General features: G+C 43.5%; 1 protein-coding gene across 12 annotated transcripts in view; it reads left to right on the forward strand.

Annotated features, from left to right (window-relative positions):
- GPR50 (G protein-coupled receptor 50) overlaps window positions 1-20,025 on the forward strand; it is a 42,115-nt gene extending 22,090 nt beyond the window's left edge. For 6 of the 12 annotated variants that reach the window (XM_085060333.1, XM_085060328.1, XM_085060331.1 and 3 more), the window contains 3 exons: window positions 9,005-9,241; window positions 9,760-9,820; window positions 15,522-20,025. In XM_085060333.1, the coding sequence (XP_084916459.1) occupies window positions 9,817-9,820; window positions 15,522-16,390 (873 nt within the window). In that variant the 5' untranslated portion in view covers window positions 9,005-9,241; window positions 9,760-9,816 and the 3' untranslated portion in view covers window positions 16,391-20,025. Of the gene's footprint in view, window positions 1-9,004; window positions 9,242-9,759; window positions 9,821-10,444; window positions 10,489-15,521 lie in introns of all 12 variants that reach the window. The other 6 variants (XM_085060325.1, XM_085060326.1, XM_085060327.1 and 3 more) reach the window with 3 other exon arrangements.
- Window positions 20,026-20,366: the final 341 nt, after the last annotated feature.

Below are 20,366 nucleotides of genomic sequence, written 5' to 3' on the forward strand. Positions count from 1 at the left end.
AGTAAAAGAGCTTTAAGTCACAGTGAAATATTCTGCTCCCAAATTTCTTCTTATTTGATGCACTGGAAATTACATTTTCTGAGGTAATGAAGAACAAATTGTGTTGTAGCAGCAGCCAAACACTCTTGTTCCAAACAAAAGGTTGTTTGTACAACCTGTGTGCTGGAGTGTGCCAGGAAGTGTGCGAGGAAAGAGCAGTGACACTCTGGATGCCACACTTCACCAATCCTTCCATTTCCAGGTTTTTTAAATTACAAAGTTTATCTTGTGTTTTGGATGGAATAATACTGAGCCAGATCCAACAAGCAGTCTGTCTTCAGTGGCCTGATAAATTGTTCTTAATTTTCTGGAATAGGTTAATTTCATTTAGGTAAGGAAAGACAAAAAAGCAGGCTTTTCGGGGCACTGCCAAAAAGAAGATTAAGTCAGCATCAAATCCATTAGTCAACCGATTTATCTATGTTGGCTAACACCATTTCAGCCTCTTTGTCTTACAATTTTTTTTTTTTTTCCCTTGGGTAACAATTTAGGTAACCCACAATTTCACTGCTGTATTGCAGCATTACATGGTGGTTGCTCTGCTTATAACTAGGTTTACTGCCCTCTCAAATTTTAAGTGGATTTCATTTATTTTTTCATGGCAACTTTTTCTTGTTGTGTGAGTGTGCCATTTCTTTGAAAACTCATTTCTGGGACTATGCAATCGTAATTGATGTTGTAGGCTACTGCAGAACATGCCTGTAGTAGAAGGTGCCTCTATTAATTGTGCATGTTTATGTGTCCACATTATTCAGTACCAGCTTTGAATTTCCTTTCAGAACATCTGTTCCAGGCTCCATGGTCTGCTTGCTTGGCGCTGTCTTGGCAGTCTCTGTTTTCCTCGTTTTAGTTTCCTATGACAGAGGTTTGGATATCCCTCATAGACAGACGTTCTGGTGTCAGCTGAAGCCCAACCATTGACAGAGACTTTTTAAACCTTTGGGATATTCCTAAGGTGTTTGTCTCTTGTAGATTCTTTGCAAATTTCCTGATGCCGGATTTTTCAAACTCGTGCAAGAAACACATTCCAACACATCCAACACATTTGCCAGTGATGCTGAAGCAGTTAGAGATTTTGGGAAAAGTATTGGTTTAGAGGAGGCTTCTGCTAATAACTTCTTGCCCACAATGAGTTTTCGTCTTCTATCCTGAGACATTGAAGGTGAGTTAGTTTCATTTGAAGTCAGCAGCAGCCTCTCAACAGCAAATGTTCCTCTGGTACCATGGTGGGAGAATGACTCCATAGAGTTGGTGGGAGGAGTGTTGCCTATGGAATTTAAAGCTGCATGTGGTACCATTCATCAATTCTCATCTAAACTCCTCCCAGTGTGGGGGATTGTGGGGAACTCCAGGACTGGTAAACAGGGATGTGCTTCTGCCAGTTTTATCCCACTGCTTTAGGTTGTTCTTGCACATCACAGGCTCCTGAGCTTGCTCTGCACAGGGCTGTTCGGAGTGAAGTGTTCAGTGTGGAAGAAATGCCCAAGAGCCAGAAGGTGAGCCTGTCAGAAATATGTTAATTTCTATTCTGCCTTCCAGTGAATGACATCCTTGTACTTGTAGATATCAGTGAATCCAGGGAGGCAGATATTTTGCTGGCAGAGCAGGAAGCAGAAACATGCAGAGGCAGTGGTTTGCTCATGCTACATGGCAATTAGCTGGAAAAGTCTTTACTTGAAGCAAGAATGTGTCTCTTGTTTGTCCTTACATTCAGTTCTCCAAAATAATACTAGCTTTTACTAATTAAATGCAGAATTACTCAGTGCAATCACCTCCTGCCCTCTAAAGAAATAGAGAACAAAACCTGTCAGCACTGAACTCTCCTGCTGTGGGATAATCTGGAACTGGCTGGCTGGTTATGTACTTAATTTGTTTGGTTTGTCAGTGTTTATTTGGGGCCTGATTGAAGCAAAATCATCCTCTCCCCTCTGGAAATCAGCATCCTTCTGGCAAAATGTACAGCTTGGCTTGCAGGATACTTTTCAGCCCCGAGTATTTCCTTGTGGTTCCTCTACAAAATCAGCTCCAGGTGTGACTTGTGTAAGCCTTGTGCAGCCCTGTGTCCTCCTGGCAATTTCCGCAGCTCTCATGGTGTAGTCACCACTTACATGTCACTGGTGCCTGGTGGTGTAGAGAATTTGGGAGTGCTGACACTTGGTGACAAGTATGGCCTTGACCTCTCTGGGAAGAAGGAAACGTGTGGTCTGTTCCAGGATGGCATCACTGTGGCTGCTGCAGGTCCATCAGCATCCTCCATGTTGAATACTTGCATATTATAAAGAAATATTGTAACATCAAGTGAACAGCAGTAAAATTCTGTCTGGTAAGATTTATTACTTTAATATTGGAGGATTTAGGCTGATACCAGATTAACATATTCATAGGGTTTTAGGAACTGCTTGGGTATTAACAGTTACCTTTTAATCTGAAAACTTTGCAAGGGTCTTGCATCTCTTCTGCGCTAATGACTCAGTCTGTCTTTGTAAGAGGTTGAATTTCTTTACATGGTGTTTTGAGACTAAATATGAAAGAGGGAAAATAGCCCTTAATTTTAACAAGTTCCCATTTGGTTTAACAGCTGCTGTGAGATCTCTCTTGTCTTTTCGGCTGTGTTTGCCACTTTGGCAGTGTGTTTCTAGTTGTCAGAGTCATACAGAGTTCTAATGAAGTGCAACACTTTTTTCTTTTCCCTACAGCTGTTATTTGTCATTTGATATAACTCTGCCTTGTGAGAGTTTTATTCCTGAATAAATGATAAAAGGACAGCTAGTATCAGAAGGCAATGCTGGCATGAGAGTTTCTGCTTTGTTGCTAACATAGAAGAAGCCATCGCGCTTCTTTTACAGGATGTGTTATGTGGCTGAATTTGGGAAAGACTTTCAACTCCTGAGGGAGCCAAAGCCAGCCTCTTCCCCTGTTCTGCCCTTTGCTGCTGCCCTGTCCTAATTAGCAGTTAAACTCCACGCCCTGTGCTCCCAGTGCCAAGACTCTGACTTCTGGCGATCACTCCGAGTTTGTTTTTCGTTGCAGTGCAGTAAACACCATGTGTTTCTCCACTGTGCTCCCAGATGAGGGCTGTGAGACCTGCTGAGTCAGCAGATATGGCCCATGCTCCTTGGGGTTCATCTTCCTCCCTCTGGAGCTGGGGAGATGTGGCAGCCAGAGCTGGGTGACGTGAGAGCCTGGGCATGGTGTGACCCTGGGGAGGCTCTTGGGTGGTTCAGACTAGAGAGTTTGCTGCAAGAGCTGGGCTCTGTTATTTTGTGTAAATCTGTTATAGAAGCTGCAAATCCTGCTTCCTGCTAGCTCTGACGTTACAAATAACCCCCTGATTCCTTAGAGTACATACAGAACTTGGCTGAGCTATTTGAGTGTTAGACATTTCTCGTGGTTGTTGTACAAGGGTGGTCCTGCCAGGCTGAAGGTGACTCCCATGCTCTCAGGATGTTTCTCGAGCTGCCCAAAGGATGTGCAAGCAACACTGTAGTGCTCCCATGCCTGACAGGGAAATGCAAACTGTATCTCACCATGGTGCCAGCTCTGTTTGGGAAGCAGAGACTGTTTGCTGGACTCCACTCATTAATGTGCAAAGCTCTCATCCATTGCCAGCAACACGCCAAAGCAAATTTTTTGACAGAATTTCTGCAAAGCTCTTTCTAATGCACACTAAGCTTGCCTTGTGTCTCTCTGTCCTCTCTGTGTTTCTAAAACTTGCTTTTGGGGTTCCCTGTGAAGGAGGAGGTAGGCAACATGCTGTGAGTTTTTGTTCCCTACCTGGATATGTCTGTGTTACACTGCTGCTGAGGAGTAGAAACCCTCATCCTTTCTAACCCTGCCAAATCCACCCCCTCTCAGAAAAGTATCTTTAATGATATATAATATTCCAGCTACTCTGCAGATTTCATGATGAATGTATGGCATTGGTGTTTGTGACAAATACTTCTCCCTAGAAGACTCCGTATTAAACCCATGCTTCATTTCATCCTTAAAAATTCTCTTACTTTGGAGCTAGTTGATAAAGAAATTTACTTTACTGGGGACAGATAACAACATGGGGTTTCAGCAATTAAATGAAAAGTAGCAGGGAATCCTAAGGAGAGGAAATGGAGGGTCACAAATGGCTCTGAAGAGACTTAAAGGCAGGAATTAATATCTTATGCCTAATGAATGACAGCTCTTTAAAAACTGCTTTTAGGTAAAACAATATAGGAGTGAAGAAGGGGGCTTTTCAGAAATTGCAATGACAGAGGTTTTTCTTTTAGAAAGTTAGGAATCTTGACCATTTCTCTTGTCTTTGGAGAGAATGGCAAATGAAAGCATGACCTCTAAAACTGATAGACATTCCAACACTTCTAGAGCAAAAGGCAGTGTGAAAAGCTGCAGCTCTTTCTGTTTTGCCCCTGCCAGGGGAGACATCTCACACTGCCTGAAGGTGTTATTGAGTTGTTCCTTTGTTTCTGAGCTTAACTCAACTAGCGTGTCTAAACGGGTTTTTTTCTTTTCTTTTTTTTCTTTTTTTTTTTTTTTTAATTTTAGCAAGCAGGGTGGAAGGTAGCTTGGATTTGATTAAGGACAATGTAGTTAAAGAAATCAAAGAATCATAGATTCATTAAGGTTGAAAAAGACCTCTAAGATCATCAAGTCCAACCATTAGCCTAGCACTGCCACATTCACCACTAAGCTGTATCCCCCCAGTGCCACATCCACACATTTTTGGAGCACTTGAAGGGATGGGGATTCCACCACTTCCCTTGGCAGCCTGTTCCAAGTGAAGAAATGCTCCTCATTGTCATCAATTTTTAAGAGCTGTGACTGAGGGGGTTGATCAGTCAACCTCCCTGGGTCTCTTCAGCTCTTCTGTTGCTGATAGGTTTCGTAGTCAAACCCTTGGCTAAACAAACTTGGAAGTGGGGAGCAGAGTCTTCTTCACCAAGCACCAACTAGCTTGAAAGGGTTAGCATTAAAGGATTGCATGCAGCCCTCACCTCCCAGACTCCTGATGGGAATCATGAAGCTCAAGTTAACACCGTACCACTTTGAAGTATGAAGGTGTGGATGTTAAGTAGTTTTAGAAAGAAGAAATGTCTGTGATTTATTTCTTGCTGAGAAAAGTTCATTAGGGAGGAAAAGGGAAAGGAGGGGAAAAGTTTTAAGGGGACACTGAAAGCACCATCAATTGATGCTGGTTATACAACTCTAAAAGTAGGCCTGCCCTTATCACTACAGATTAGAAAGTAGGACTCCAGGGTATTCCAGGATTAGGCAATTGAGCTAAGTACGTCAGAGTTTCTTTGGCTTATGCGGATGGCCTTTTTTTCAGCATCTATTATTCTTTCTGGTCCTTTTCTTTTTGTTTTATTTTGTTTTGCTGAGGGCAAAATGTAGTTTGTGTAAAGGCAGAATTCACAATGCTTTTGTATTGGAAGCTGTCAATAGCAGAAGTGTCTGCCAGCCTCAGCAATTATTATCCACAAGTGTAAGATTTGCCCTTGAATGTGTGTATTGCTGCCTACAAGTCTGCCTGCTTACTTGAAGAGGTTCCTCCAGTAATTTAGGTGTCACAGGCCCATGGAGTCTTACTTATCTTCAAGCCACTTGGATATTATCCACCATTAGATTCCCATTGAGATCAGTGTTAGAGCACACCCACTTGAACCATTTGTTCACATAGGCTCATTTTGGAACACATTTCCTCTGGACTTTACTGCAAAAACATCTTTTCTCCTTTTATAGACCCACACATTGCACCTTAAAGATGATTAAGTTTCGCAAGTAATTAAGGAAAGAGCAGAAGCAGATGCCATCTAGCAATACATTTGGGACTCCCAAGTTTCTCATATCATCGATCGTTTCTTCTTGTTCATCCTGTACCCAGGCTTGACATGAGTTCTGTAAACCCTGTGGAATATCTGGAGTCAAACTTTTGCTGATGTTCTGGGAAACACTGTTTTTTGTACTCCTTTCTGGGAAAATGAGGACATGGGAGTTTTTTTATTTTCCAGCATCATTATATTCTTACTGAACCAACTTTAACTGTTTGCATTGGACTTTTGCCGATGTAATTGTATCAGAGTCCCTAAAGTGTTTTCAGGTGAAAGTAGCTCTCTATTTCCAATGGGATGAGCAAATAGTTATGAATGAACCAGGAGGTCCAGAACAGATTCTCTTCTACTTCCTTTTCTCCTACTTGCATGCACTATTTCTCTCACAGTTCACGTCGTCTTGATGAAGCCATCACATCTTGGGGCTCTTTCTTTGCCAGTCCATTTTGTAAGGAATGTTGCTCCTCTTCCTAGCAGATTGTGAAGGCTGGATGAACAGTAATTCAGGTATCTCAGCCTTTTTCATTGCCATGGGGGTGGATGCTGGGTTTGGAGGTACCCTGGAGATAATTTGGATCCAAATTATGTTTCTTTTTCCTAACTCTAGTGGCAAATGCTGTGCAGAAGCACAGGTGATTATCACCCTGCTACTGCCCTAACACCCAAGCCTTTAGGTAACCTCGAATTGGTTCAGAATGCATTAAAGGCTAGATGTCCTTCATCAATAGAGACATTTTTGTGTGGTGACTGCTTTTTAGTAGCTTCATCATTTCCATATGCAATTCAAAGGAGTTGTAAGGAAAAAAACCACCTCCCATTCCCACCAACTAAGCAGGAAGAGCTGGGACTGGAGAGAGACTCAGCCCTGGGATGTCAAGGCTGGGAGGTCAAGACAAGCTGTAAATTGTGGCAGGGTAGCATCTGCTCGTTTGCAGTGGATGTATGTGAGTGTAGTGACTGGCGCTGGCACTGAGGTTTAGTCAACAAACTGTGCTGGTGAGGCACAGGCAGGAGCAGGAGCAGCTCCTGGGCTCAGCTGTGGTGGTTCAGCAAGGCTCTCCAGGGTAGTCAGACAAGATTTTTATCACTAAAATTAGCTGTGTGTTCATATCTGACTGTATGCTCTGCCTGACAGCTGCCTAGGAATTGGTTGCTTGCACACAGCTCCTTTCCAGGAATACACTTTGACCAACACCAATTGCAAAAGAGCATTATTAAGTCTATTAAGCCTGAGTTGACAGATTTTTTGCTAAAATAGTAACAGATGGCAAATGGTGGCAGTACAGCTGCTGGGACTGGGAGAGGATGGATGTTGGTTTGTCATTTCAATGGATGCTGGCAATAATTCATATTTATGTTTATACAGGGTCTTTCCTCTTTCAGAGCACTTTACAAAACAGGTGATAAATAATGGGCCTGGAGTTAATGTGGGCTGGTAGAGCTCATCCCTGTGCCCATGTGGCCAGTGTGGGAGGGTAAACATAGGGGCATTGGCCTGTACTTCCTACACAGCCTGGATGTGGATTAGGCAGCTACTTTACATCACAGAATGCCACTCATCAGGGATTTCAGCCAGAAAAGGAGGGTAAACAGCTGGAATGCAGGGGGTGACACTGGTATCCAGGGTGTCAAGTGCTAGTTTGGGGAGCCTGGACTCACCTCTGGCTGCATGGGTTTTTGTGAGGACTCTTCCCAAAGATGTCTGTGTCTCACAAGAAGCTGCCCTAGGGAGTAGGTAGCCACCAGCCACGCTGCCCTTGCACAGTCACACACAGCAGCCAGGGCTGTGCAGGGCGCCTGGCACTGGCAGAGGTGCTGAGGTTTCCTCTTGCTCCATGCAAGCTGCAGGGTGGCCCCAAGGGCCTCCTGACTGACACTTGCTCTCCATCAGCCTTGCTGGGATGTGCTGTGAAGGCAGGTACTGTTTCCAGGCCCATCTCTAGTCTGAGAATTTGGAATTAGTACAGGGAGGAATCAAGATTTAATGTGGATTGACTCACTATCTCACAGTGCTACTGCAAGTGATGAGTTTGGTGGATATGACAGTGAAATGACAGAAATCTGGGGCACAAACCCAGAAGGGGTACTTCTTAGCACTTCTTTTGTATTTATTAGGAGCTGGATAAAGACCACCACTTATTCCTTCTCCATTACTAGCAGATTCAGTTGCCATAATTGCATCCAGGAAAAACATCACACTAGCAAGATCTAAGTTTAGAAATCCAGAAGAATTACAGCATTGTGGTTTTCCCTCATGCAAAGGGTCAGAACTTCCAGGAAAACACAGGAAGAAGTCATTAAAATGTACTTAAATGAGCAGAAAATAGTATTTTAGAAACTTGAAAAATATTGAAGGTAGGTAAAATGTCAACTTTACATCATTTTCCCTTTCTTTATACTATATTCAGATCACCTTTTCAGGAAGGTGTGCCCAAGCTGAGCAGGATGTGTTAGGATTAATAGGTAATAGAAGGGAAACTTGCCAAACATTGCTTCTCTGGGATGGTGTAAAAACGTTTTTTTGTTTATAAAGTATCTGAAACTCTGAAGATGGGAAAGTTGCTCTGCATCAGAACCAAAAGAGGGCTGACCACTTTCTAAGGGTTCAGAAGAAGATGTAATTAAAATGATTTTTATTCATTTGAGAGTGAATGTCCAGCTACCACATGTGTCACAGCAAGAGAAAAATCCTCCCCTTTACATTGTTTCCAGTGTTACAGTAGGTGATAAAAGGAAAGATATAAAATCATGCAAACAGGGCTGGAGTCTAATTTCCAGCCCATTTTCACAGACTTCTGAGCTTAGCTAGGGGCTGTGAATCTGGCTGGTCTTAGCCAAATGAAAGTTATGAATCCCTGGGGTGTGAACACAGCCAACTATTGCCCTTTTCTGCATTCAGTTAGAGCAGTTGAAGATATGGCTCAGGTATGGTTTTGGCAGCAAGACAATTAAAAGGTCATGACTTAAAAGTAAATGTAAAATCCGGTAATCCAGTCCTTCACCTGGCAATGTAAGCAATTTGTTAGCCATCAGCCAAGGTCATACATGGTGCAGAACAAAATAAATGTAACTGAAGCTCAAGGGGGCTGGTCCTTTCTTCTCCAGTAAATACTGTGAGGTTTTTCTTCTCTTCCTGCAAGCAGGTCTCTCTCAGAGGTCCAGAGGGAAAGGCAGCTTTCACAACTGCAGTGATGCACTGATGAGAAGGCTCGTGGGGCTGCTGATGCCAAAGCAATGCTGAAGTGCCTGGTCACAGGAAGGTGGTGGAGGAGGAGAGTTTGCTTTGTGGGCTGCCTTGGCCCTCTGCAGGGCTGGCACAAGGCAGGAAGCAGCTCTAAGTGCCCACAGTTTTCCCATAGGGAATGATGCCAGCAAACCAGGTAACAGTTCGTAGCCCATAGCATACTGCTGTTCTCTGGCTTCATGGTTGTACTTAGAGATCTCAAAGGACTGTTTTCAGGAAAAAGTTAATTTTTTCTGGAGTTTCATGCATTTTTTTAGGAGACTTCAATAACGTCTTTAAATTGGGTATTTCCACATTGTCTAACCTTATATCCTGAGGATGCAGTGGGTTGGAATACCTCCTGTCCTTTTTGTTATTACCCTCTGTATCATTTTGTGCAGCACAGTCAGGATTTGAGAGCAGCTGACAGCCCAACTGCACTGTCTGTTTAACTGCAGGAAACCACACTTTATCCCCCTCTGAATCCTAATGGAGTAGTGATAACAGATAATTAATTGAATGCCTTTTCCTTTCTTTTGTTTATTCCTCTCTGTGAACAGACTCCCTAAATACACAAATAAAATCCTCAATTAAAATTTATGGATTAATGAATTGAACAACGACTCTTTTTTTTTTTTTTTTTTTTTTTTTTTTTTTCTTTTGCCTGGATCTCAGGGAGAGTTTCGCTGGTTTTCACTTGTGCTCCCCTGCCAAACATTTTGAGTTGTCAGAATGGGTAAGTATACATTGGGCTGTCACATGGGCACATCAGATGTATCAGTGCTTATCAGAATGTTGGAAAGGATGGCAGTTGCCAGTCTGGGATTCCTCCTGTGCCATTGTGTGTGTGGTGCTCACAGTGCCCTGGAAGCCAGGAGCTGGTAAGGAGCAGTGCCATGGGTCACAGTCCCCTACAGAAGGATGGTTCCTAATGCACTTTGTTGGGGTAAATATTGCCTACCCCTGGAATGACCCTGTAGAGTTTGTGACGTAAGAAATGCTTGTCAGAGCGAGGGCTGCAGGCTCAGAGTCCCCCAACACCACAGCATTGCCATCCATTTAATTTCAGCAGTACATGATCAATATGATTGCACACGCTCAATGCTATCTGTATGTCATAAAAAGAAGAAAATTGATCTGAAAGTGTTTTCTATGAACTGCCACTTAGTTTGCAGAACCGAGCACACCCTTCACATCTGCAGGCTGGAGGTTAGTGACACACAGCAAGTGGCAGGTAAAAACAAACAGGAAAAGGAGGCTATCACAGCTAATAAAGAGTCTTGTTGCATGCTGAATAAAGCTTTTTATTACTTTATTTTTTTGCTTGGAGCAAACAGTACATTTTGTTTCTGTTTTGCAGTGGAAATAAGCTTTGGAAGGTTAAACAGAGAGTATTAGATTATGGTAAGTGGTCATCAGAGGCTTGCTTTACAGTCATGGCCTGTTAAATTGTTTACTGAACCTCATTATATATATCTCTCTGAGGTTGATGTGTGTCTTAATTCCCGTTTATCTGGAAGACCTGAGTCTGTTGATTTTTTCATAAAATCTGAATGAACATAAAGTTTAAGATTATCTTTATTATAAGCTGTGGTTTATAGTATAATTATAGTAGTAAGAAGTCACTGCAAACATATCAGTCACATCAATACACTTTTAGCATTTTGTTGTTGTGCATCTTAGCACATTTTTATCAACACAGTTTTTTAGACCTGCTTTTCTACAGCTGTCAATTAATCTGGCAGCAGCTGGACAGATACCAGGGTGTGATCTCAGTGCTGGGAAGAGGATGGAACAGCAAGGTGACTGGTCATGCAGAGAGCCTCATGGCACTCATCCACTGTGCTCACTTGCTGCCTTTGAGGCTCTTGTGTGTGCTTTTGTTTGCCTCAAAATGCTGTGCTGGGCACTGTCTATTTGGGACCAGCTCAAATCCCTGCATGGTGGCTGGGAGGAAGGGGCAGCCTGGGCAGCAGGCTCAGTTGGAATTGGACTGTGCCAGGTGAGCAGAAGTTGATCCACACAATTGTGTCTCTGCTTTGGTGCCAATCCTGTCATTCAGGACAATTCAGTTTTAGCATTGGGTGTACAGGTATCAGTGCTAACCTCAGGCTGCATTGAGCATCTCTGTCTTGTTCACCTGAAGGAAAAATTCTGTAGTTCTGTAATACTTCAGCAAGGAATGTGAGTGTAAGAACTTTGTACGGATAACAAAGGAACAAGAGGATTGGGTGCTTGCTTGGGACATCTTGAGATCTACAAAAAGTGACAATTCTCAAAAAAATATTTTACCTCCTTCTCCCCCATCACATTTTAGCCCTGCTTCTGTGGTTCAGGATGTGTAAACCACAGCCTGTAAAGGACAGCCCATAGCTGCTGTGTGGGAAAGGTAGGGAGAGGCTGGATCTCTGCAACTGGAGCTTGGTCACCAGGGGATTTCCAACAGGCTCTTGAGGCAGGCAGTGCCAGTGACCATGGTGTTTGTACAGTGATGCTCAGTTAATCTCTGTGGAACGATACCTGTGTGGATGGAAGTCAGGTGCTGCTGGGGCAGCCTGCCAGGGAAGAATTTACGTATGTGGTTTATTGATTTGCAGAATTCATTGAGGTATTTCCTAGAACCAGAGCTTGACAATAAGTCCTCAGATAACCTGTGTTGTTGGACAATCCAGGCAGAATGAGAGGAAGGGCCAGGGAACTGTTGCAGTACAGGAGCAGACTGCTGGAGTGGGCAGAAATAGGTTTATGGGAGCAGAGGGAGAGCTCAAAGATAGAAATGCTAAGGCAGAATATGTTCTGGGATAAATTCCCTTTTGCATCACTTGCACATGCCTATAATCTGCCTTGCAGCTGGGCTTCAGGTTGTTTGGAGTTGGGCTTTTTTTTCCGAAACAACTGTGGATTACACTGTGAACAGGGTACCACACCTCTATAATCTGTAGCTTTGTGTTGGATTTATGTAATGTAAAAGGATTTATAATTTCTCTGAAAATGTAGGCAAGTCTGTATTACCAGTATCCTTGTGTCACACGTGCCTTTCTCCACCATTCCTGCCTCTTCATGTATGATTCCCTAACTGGGGGATAGAGCACAGGGGCACATGAGCCAGTTTATACTAAGTAGAAGTTAAAAAAGGGACGGAAAATGTGAAAGCTAATAAGGAAATACAGTCTCATGCCAATAAAGAGAAGAAGATACATCTGAAAATAGTGTTGCAGAATCAGATAAATTTAAATTTGAGATAAAGTCCTGCTGGTATTATTTATGGGCTGGACTCCTTTGTTTTATAGTGGAAAAATGTAAAAAAGCCAGTATTGAGGATCATTGGCAGGAGACTGCTCCTCACCTTCCCTAAAAGCCACATATTTGATGGCTTCCCATTCTGCAATGTCTTTGGGAATGAGGGCCCAGTCTCATCCTACAGAGGGAAGGACACAAGCTGTTGGGGCAAGGCTCAGCACATGGTGGGCTCACAGCAAACCAGGGACTGCAAGGTTAAAGCAATGTTTAACTCAAGTTACTCCTATTTTAATAATTAGCCAATAGCCAGTTCCCACACTTTGAAGGGCATGTTCTGCTGTGGTGGCATGCCATGTGCCCCCTCTTTTCAGTCCTCAGCCTTTAAAAATGCACTGGTTTCCAGGACTGACCTGCAAGTGGCTGTTTTATGGGTCTGACCTTCCCCTTCATCTCACCACATGAAATGGAAGATGGGTTTGTTTCTGTGAAATAGTACTGGATGAACTTTTCTGGCTGTATTTTCAGGCTCCCAGCACCCTGCCTGGGCTGTAGGTCTGCTGGTGGATAGGAGAGGTGAGACTGCACCGTGAAGGCACAGAGCAGGGGAGGGCAGATTTGCTCCCCAAGTGGAGGAGGAGATTAGTTTCTTCATAAAACACTCTCATTTTCTTCCTGCTGGAGCAACATGCAATGAAGTTGTGTCAAAATAATACACACAATACTGTGCTCTTGGACTAAATCCAAACGACTAAGTCCATCCTGTGACTATTATTTCTATAGAATTTTTTCCCTTATATTTTTACTTCCTCCCAGCTATTCAAGTCAGTGAAGAAAGACCAGCAGAGGCAGCTTATTTCTTCCAGCAGCTGGCAGTGAAGTGAGACTAGTAATTTTCCCCATGATTTTTCTAAGCTTTGGATTAAATCCACAGATGTGCTGTTTTAAGTAGGGAATATTCAGCTTTGTTCTGCTTTGCCTGGTTCAGAACTGGGTGTTGACTGTGTCTCTTTCATGCCCAGCAAAGGCAGAGACTTGTTTTCTGGCTGCCTGTGTATATAAATGTGTATCCAAGTAGGACAGGTCTGGTGAGGAGGAAGACTTGTGGTCCTATCAGTGAAGTCTGTCTCCAGCATCCTCTGGAAGTCCTAAACTGGATCTTTGATACCTCTCTGTCTCTGTTGTTCTCTCTTGAAAATTGTTTTAGAAAAGCTTTCCAAAAGGAACTTTTGCTGCTGAGGGCACATTTTCTTTTTGTTGAAGTGTGTATTTTCAATGAAATTTATAAAAGTTTTGGTGCAGAAGAGCATTCCCTCTCTGGGATGCCTGCAGCATCACTAAGCCTAGCCACAATTGGTTCTGCCCTTGACAATGGGCATAAATGGAGTTAATTATATGGGGACCAGGTTCAGTAACTGCATTTTAAAAGGCTCTCAGTAAGTTATTAAATCAACAAGAAAGCAGCACTGAGGCCCAGCAGACACAGAAGCTGTGTGCTGTGGTAAACCTGTGTATGTAAAATTTCTCTCTTAAAAGATTTCAGCGCCTCACATGACCTCTGCTAATACTTATTTTTAAGTGACACTTTGTGTCAGCTGCCTGAGCTCCACACTGCCGGGGGCTGTTCTCCAGTCTGGACTGCTTTCTGGTCAGCATGAAGTGGCCTGATATGAACTGTTGACTTGTCCTGATAGTTTTTGTTGGCACAAACATAGCCATGGCCCAACTGCAATGGCAATACAGCCATGCTTTCCAGCAGCCCTTGGGTGTATTTTGAAAGTGCTAAAGCCTGTGACCTTGTTGAACCGAGATGTAAGAGAGTCCTTTCAGGGATACTACAGAAAAATACCTCTTTTTAGTAATTTTTTAAAATATATATCTACTCTACTAGGCAGCAGGATATGAGGGTTTGAAGAGAAGGTGTGATGAGTTGGATGGGATGTTGCCTGTATCACATAGGGGCACAGGTGTTCATACCTTAAATGTGTCAGACATAACTCCATATATATACTCTCTCTATGTGTATATACATCTACTGTCTAGTAATATTTTCCTTCCCACTACTTCAGATATTCGTGAACGTTGCAGAGTTAGGAAAACCAACTCCTTTTTCTAGTGTGCTGTCCTCTAACTGAAGCTTTGAGCTCCTGCTGAAATGACACTCTGTTGGTCATCAAAATGCTGAGTATTGACAGATGTCCTTTTCAACATTATAGCTGGTCCTCTAGTTCCACTGGTTCCCACAAGACCTCAAGGTCCTTTTCTTAATGCAGTTCTCTACATTGACTGGCAAGCTGAACAGAAAGGCTTTTTGCCTCCCCAAAAATACACCAGACTCATGAAATGAGCAGTAAGTGCTGTTAGGAGGTCCCTGGTCACCCAGGTCGTTGTGCTCCACACATTGGAACTGGCAGGTGTTGTCCCATGCAGTGCAACATTTTCAGTGCAATAAGGCTTAAATTATTTTATGCTTGCAGAGACTCTCAACTCTCTTTGTTGTAGAGCCTAAATGAACAATCTGCAGCAGATACTCTGCAGAGATGGCTGACTGCAGCTTATTAATCACATTCTTTGTCCAGGACCAGGCAGTGAAGGCGTGACTGACCTTCCATATTGCACTGGAGAACTTTAACATTAAAAGAACAGGAAAATATACCAAATAAGATAAGCACATCAAGGCTGGGCCTTGGTTCCTTGAAGAACACACAATCTTTAGCATGAACATTGGAGAAGTTCTGGTGAATGCATACACACTTACATACAAAAGAACAAAAGAGGCCTTTCCTATGCAACTGCTGTCAGTGAAAGGTATAAACCACTGAAAACATGAGCTGCCTACCACACTCCTTTGGCCCATGATGGACAGAGACTGTCAGGCTGGCTGATTAACAAAGAGAGCAAAATCCTTCTCTCTTACACAGCTTAGAGGACCACAGATACTTGACCCATAGCTATAGCCAAGTTAAGGATAACATTTCCAGTTTAGAATATTCCTAAGAAGGACCATGCAGGTCAATCATGCCTAGTTACTCTCCATTGCTGTCACTAGTAGAGCAAAGTCTTATTTTCTAGGGTTTCAAATTCCAAATGGAGAGTAGAGTGAAGCCCATGAGAAGACTTAGGCCTAAAGAGGAGTTCTGAGTTTCAAGTTGTCCATCTGGACCTACGCTAACCTCTCATGGTCTGTTCTTTTTTTGCAGGCAACATCTTCGTGGTCAGCTTGTCTGTCGCAGACCTTGTGGTCGCAGTTTATCCATACCCTCTGATCTTGAGTGCCATCTTCCACAATGGATGGACCATGGGGAACGTCCACTGCCAGATAAGTGGGTTCCTGATGGGCTTAAGTGTCATCGGGTCCATTTTCAACATCACGGCGATCGCAATCAACCGCTACTGCTACATCTGCCACAGCCTTCGGTACGATAAGCTCTTCAACCTGAAGAACACCTGCTGCTATCTCTGCCTGACCTGGGTGCTCACTGTGGTGGCAATTGTGCCCAACTTCTTTGTTGGCTCCTTGCAGTATGACCCCCGGATTTACTCCTGCACCTTCGCCCAGACGGTGAGCACATCGTACACCATCACGGTGGTGGTGGTTCACTTCATCGTCCCGCTCTCCGTCGTGACCTTTTGCTACCTACGGATCTGGATTTTGGTGATTCAGGTCAAACACCGGGTGAGACAAGACTGCAAGCAGAAGCTCAGGGCAGCTGACATCCGAAACTTCTTGACTATGTTTGTGGTTTTTGTCCTTTTTGCTGTGTGCTGGGGACCATTAAACTTCATTGGCCTCGCTGTTTCGATTAATCCTTCAAAAGTGCAGCCACACATTCCAGAATGGCTTTTTGTCCTGAGCTATTTTATGGCCTATTTTAACAGCTGCCTCAATGCTGTGATCTATGGGCTTCTTAACCAGAATTTTCGGAAGGAGTACAAAAGGATATTGCTGACACTGTGGACTCCCAGGCTGCTGTTCATTGATGTGTCCAAGGGCGGGACAGAAGGGATGAAAAGCAAGCATTCTCCAGCCATAACAACCAACAACAACCATGCTGAAATACACCTATGAGTCAGGACAGTACGATTTATTCTGGATTACAGTTGTATATATAATATATAAGAGCCTTTCTAGCTGTGTGCATCGCACAGCTGGTGTTGCTCTCATGCAAGGAAGGAGTCTGCACCCTTTCATGCTTAGCTTATCGCTGCGACATCAAGGGTTTGATTAAGGATTTTCAGAATGGAAAGGACTGATTATTTTTTCATATGTCATTTTTCACTGTGTGCCTAATTAATTGGTTTGGTTGCTTTTGCCACAAGCATGCCAATACCCGAAAAGGGAAGCGTTCAGGGTGCATGGAGAAATGCAGTTATGCTTGAAATGCAACCTTCAAGAGACAGCAAAATTTCCATTTATTACACACCAACCTTTCTCCCCTCCCTCTGAATTCTATTTTTCTAGCATTAACTTAACCCAAACTGTATCAAACAAAGTGTAAACTGCATGGCTTTGTACATTTTAGATAGGTAACTGTATTAGCCAGCAGGTGTATGTATGGGCATGGTTTGTGTTTTCCTTTTTCTTTTCCTCTTAAGGTTTAGGAGCTAGCCTGGGCTAGATGTGAGGCAGGCAGAAGCCAGACCAGTGTGTGTCTGATGCACTTATTTTAATTGAATATCTACAGATATTAAGTACCCTTGCACTCTCCTTCCCAGGCCATGAGTAAGAATATGACATATGACATAATCTAATTGAAGGAAGATACTTGGAGCCTGATTCTAATTTAGGCAGTATCCTGTCATGGCCAGCAGTCATTCCAAACATCTTTCAAAAGTCGCTGCTACATGAACATCACGAAAAAAAGATGAACATAGCAGAGTCCCATCTGTCTAATGCAGATTGCGTCTTTTAAGTTCCAGTAACATTTACACTTGCAGACAAAGGGAGAAGGGGAAGGCAGTGTTTGTTCCACACTCTTTTTGCCCATCCCAGAACATGAATTTGCTGATGAGAGAAAAGGTGGAGATTTTTTTCCCATTTTATTCACGTACAAAACTGTAATTAACTCATGGAGCTGGGAGACGAAAGCTACTTAAGCATAATTTTGCATCAGTTCTGTTACAGTCTGGACTGTGCTACCTGTATCATTGGAAATAATGTAGTGGAGTGCTGGAGAGGCCAGTATCACGTTAGACACAAGCACATGGGCAAAGAGGAGGTTATTTCTGAAATGGAGTATGAAAGGGGTGTGAGTGTGTGTGATGGCAGCTGTCTGTAAATATGATGACTTCTTTGTTTCCTTAGCTTCATTGTGAATTCATCTCTTTATGGCTTTAAGTATGTGGATCCTGCTTTGAAACAATGCCATAAAATCAACAGGTAAGGCTCCCCTGGTGCCACTGTACCTCCAGGTTAGCTCCCTGCCTTGCTGCAGGTGTGCTGAGTGGCACAGCAGGGAGAGGGGCAGGTCTGACCCCGGGGCTCTAAGCAGGACAGCAGGCAGCCCTGCCCCAGTCAAGGACTGCAGCCTTCTCTCTTTGGTTCTAGTCAAAGCAGGACTAGTTCCCAGCGCTGAGCCCTGAAACACCGAGACCAGACTGTGTAGGCGCCTGGAGATGAGGTATGTAGGATTTCCCAAAGCCTGAGCAGGCTGTGTGCCTAATCCTTAGTGAAGATAGCAAGTCAATTGTGCATTGCTTTCGGAAACCAACTTGCTGCTGAATGTCCCTGCTGCTGATTTTTGGGGGGGAAGAGGACTTGAGAGAAATTAAGGCCCTTTCTGAAGTGGGCCAAGGAACTTTGCATTGTGTTGCCTCCGTGAGGACTGAGTGTCCCTGCTGCTGCTGCTGCCATGAGGTGAAGGTCACTGCAGTACTGGGAGGGCCCTGCATTTATAGGGTGCCCTGGCACTTAGGAAGTTTCAAACTTGAACATCTCAGCCACTTCAGATGATTGTTGTTTTAAAATGCACTGCAGCCAACCTCCCTTAATAGGAATCAAACTGAGTTCTGTTTTGGCCTCTTAATCTGCCTCAGCATGGCCAAATAAAGGTATTTTGACCCTCAGAAATAACTGTTGTCTGTTCGCCTTCCAGAAAAACCACCCTGGATGAATTCACACCATTCCATGCAAGCAAAATCATTTTGAGTTAAACTTGGATAAGAAAAGCACTGAGGAATCCATAACTGCAGGGAGTGTTTGTCCCATCACACCAGGGAGATGTCCCGTGTTCCATGACTAGTCTTCAAAGTCATTTGCAATTAGCCACAGCAGTGTTAGTTAGAATCACATTAGCAAGTAATTTGAAGCATCTAGTGCCAAGTGAAATATACTGCTTTAAGACAATCATGAAGAATCTTGTGCAAGTTTGCCAAGTATCTCATCTTATGATTTCATCTTATGGATCCTTGTCTTTTTAACTGAATGTTTGGTGAAGGCAATGTGCTATGGGGTTTTTTTGTTATTCTTTAAGCTTGTATTTGCACTATTTCTTATTCAGGCTCCAAAGTAACTGCCAGCGAGTATTTGAACCAAACCAAGTCCAAAGAGGTCCTGAACAGGTGAGCTGTGAGAGTCCCTGCTACACCTGGTAGGAATGGGAGCAGCAGGAGCACGATAGGGCATCCCCCCAGGACTCACAGAGTCACTGCTCAACCAAACTATGCAAAACGATCTGCTCACCTTCTGCCGCAGGCTCTGAGCTCCTGCCCAGGTCTGCAGGGCACAGGCAGAGTCCCTGCTGGGCTGGGCTGGCTCTGAGCAGCTCCTGCAGTGCAGACCCTGCGGTGGGGACGGGGTGCCTCTGGCTGCACAACCTGTTCAGAAGGGCTCTGGGCATCCCAGGGAGGTGCCCAGGGCTGGGCTGATTCAGCCACCGTGGTTGGAGTCCTGAGCTCAATCCTGCAGGAGCTGAGGTTTGCAATATGAACCATGGAAAGCAGGGAATGTGGCCTCAAACAGGAAACACTGTGCCGTTTGCTAGCACTTTGAGAGAGGCAGTGCTTAGGATAGGATAGAGTTTTATATTTACTTATTTTAAAACTACCCAAACAGCTCCTTATTTTTATGTTAAGAAATGGTTAACAGGGTACAGAGAGTTTATTTTTGTTAGCATTTGTTTACAGAAAAAGGGAAGTGTATTTTAGCTGAGAATTCTAAGCAGTGTCACAGTTTCCCTATGGGAATCTAGCTTTAATCCAAATTTGAGATTTCAGTGAGATCCCACAGCTTAAATCACACTCTGCCAATTCCACCTGTTGTGTATCTGGCCTTAAGTCTCATTGAAATCTCATATGATCTAATTTCAAATCACTTGCTCTGGGTTTGATCTGGTGTGTTGAATACCTATTCTAGTCCCAAACTCTAAAATTGTTGTCGTGGAAACTTATGGAGAGGCAGTATTGCTGTGAAGGAGGATGAATCTCTTGCCACAAAGAAATATTTCTGGATGTTGCTAATGAATGTTGTTTGATCTATTTAAGAAGAATGTAACCTTTATATTTATATATAAATGTATATTGCATATGCTGTTTCCATTTTAATGTTTAATTGAGAATCCTTCAGTATACTTTCCTGTTGCCATTTTTGTTCATAAAGTAGATTAATTCCCTTTACCTGTTAAAACTGTAATAAATCTGCCATTGGACTACTTACTGATTTTTTTTCCACTAGCAGTTATTTTTTAATAAATATATGGAACATCAGCTTGGGTTTTGTTGACTCCTAGAAAGCAGATTGAATTGACAAACATACTTGAGTTCAGACTTACCTCAGCAGCCCCGCTTAGACCTGGAGGTGAATGACCAAGGGCATCTGAGACACCTCCTTGAGTCCACATGTTTTCTTCCACCTGCCTGTGAGCCAGCTGCCTGCTGCACTCTGGCCTTCCTCATTAGAGAAGAAACTTCCTCCATACAGCCTTTGGTCTCTTCACTGTGTCCCTCCAAGGCCCTTTGTCATTCCTCTCTCTATCCTTTGGGTGCTATGGAAGCAGAGTTTGCCATATGCATTTCCTTGCCCTTTCCTGGGAAGGACAGCACAGCTG

Source organism: Lichenostomus cassidix, chromosome 4A (genome assembly GCF_008360975.1).
Source record: "Lichenostomus cassidix isolate B80296 chromosome 4A, HeHo_3.0, whole genome shotgun sequence".
NCBI lineage: Eukaryota > Metazoa > Chordata > Aves > Passeriformes > Meliphagidae > Lichenostomus > Lichenostomus cassidix.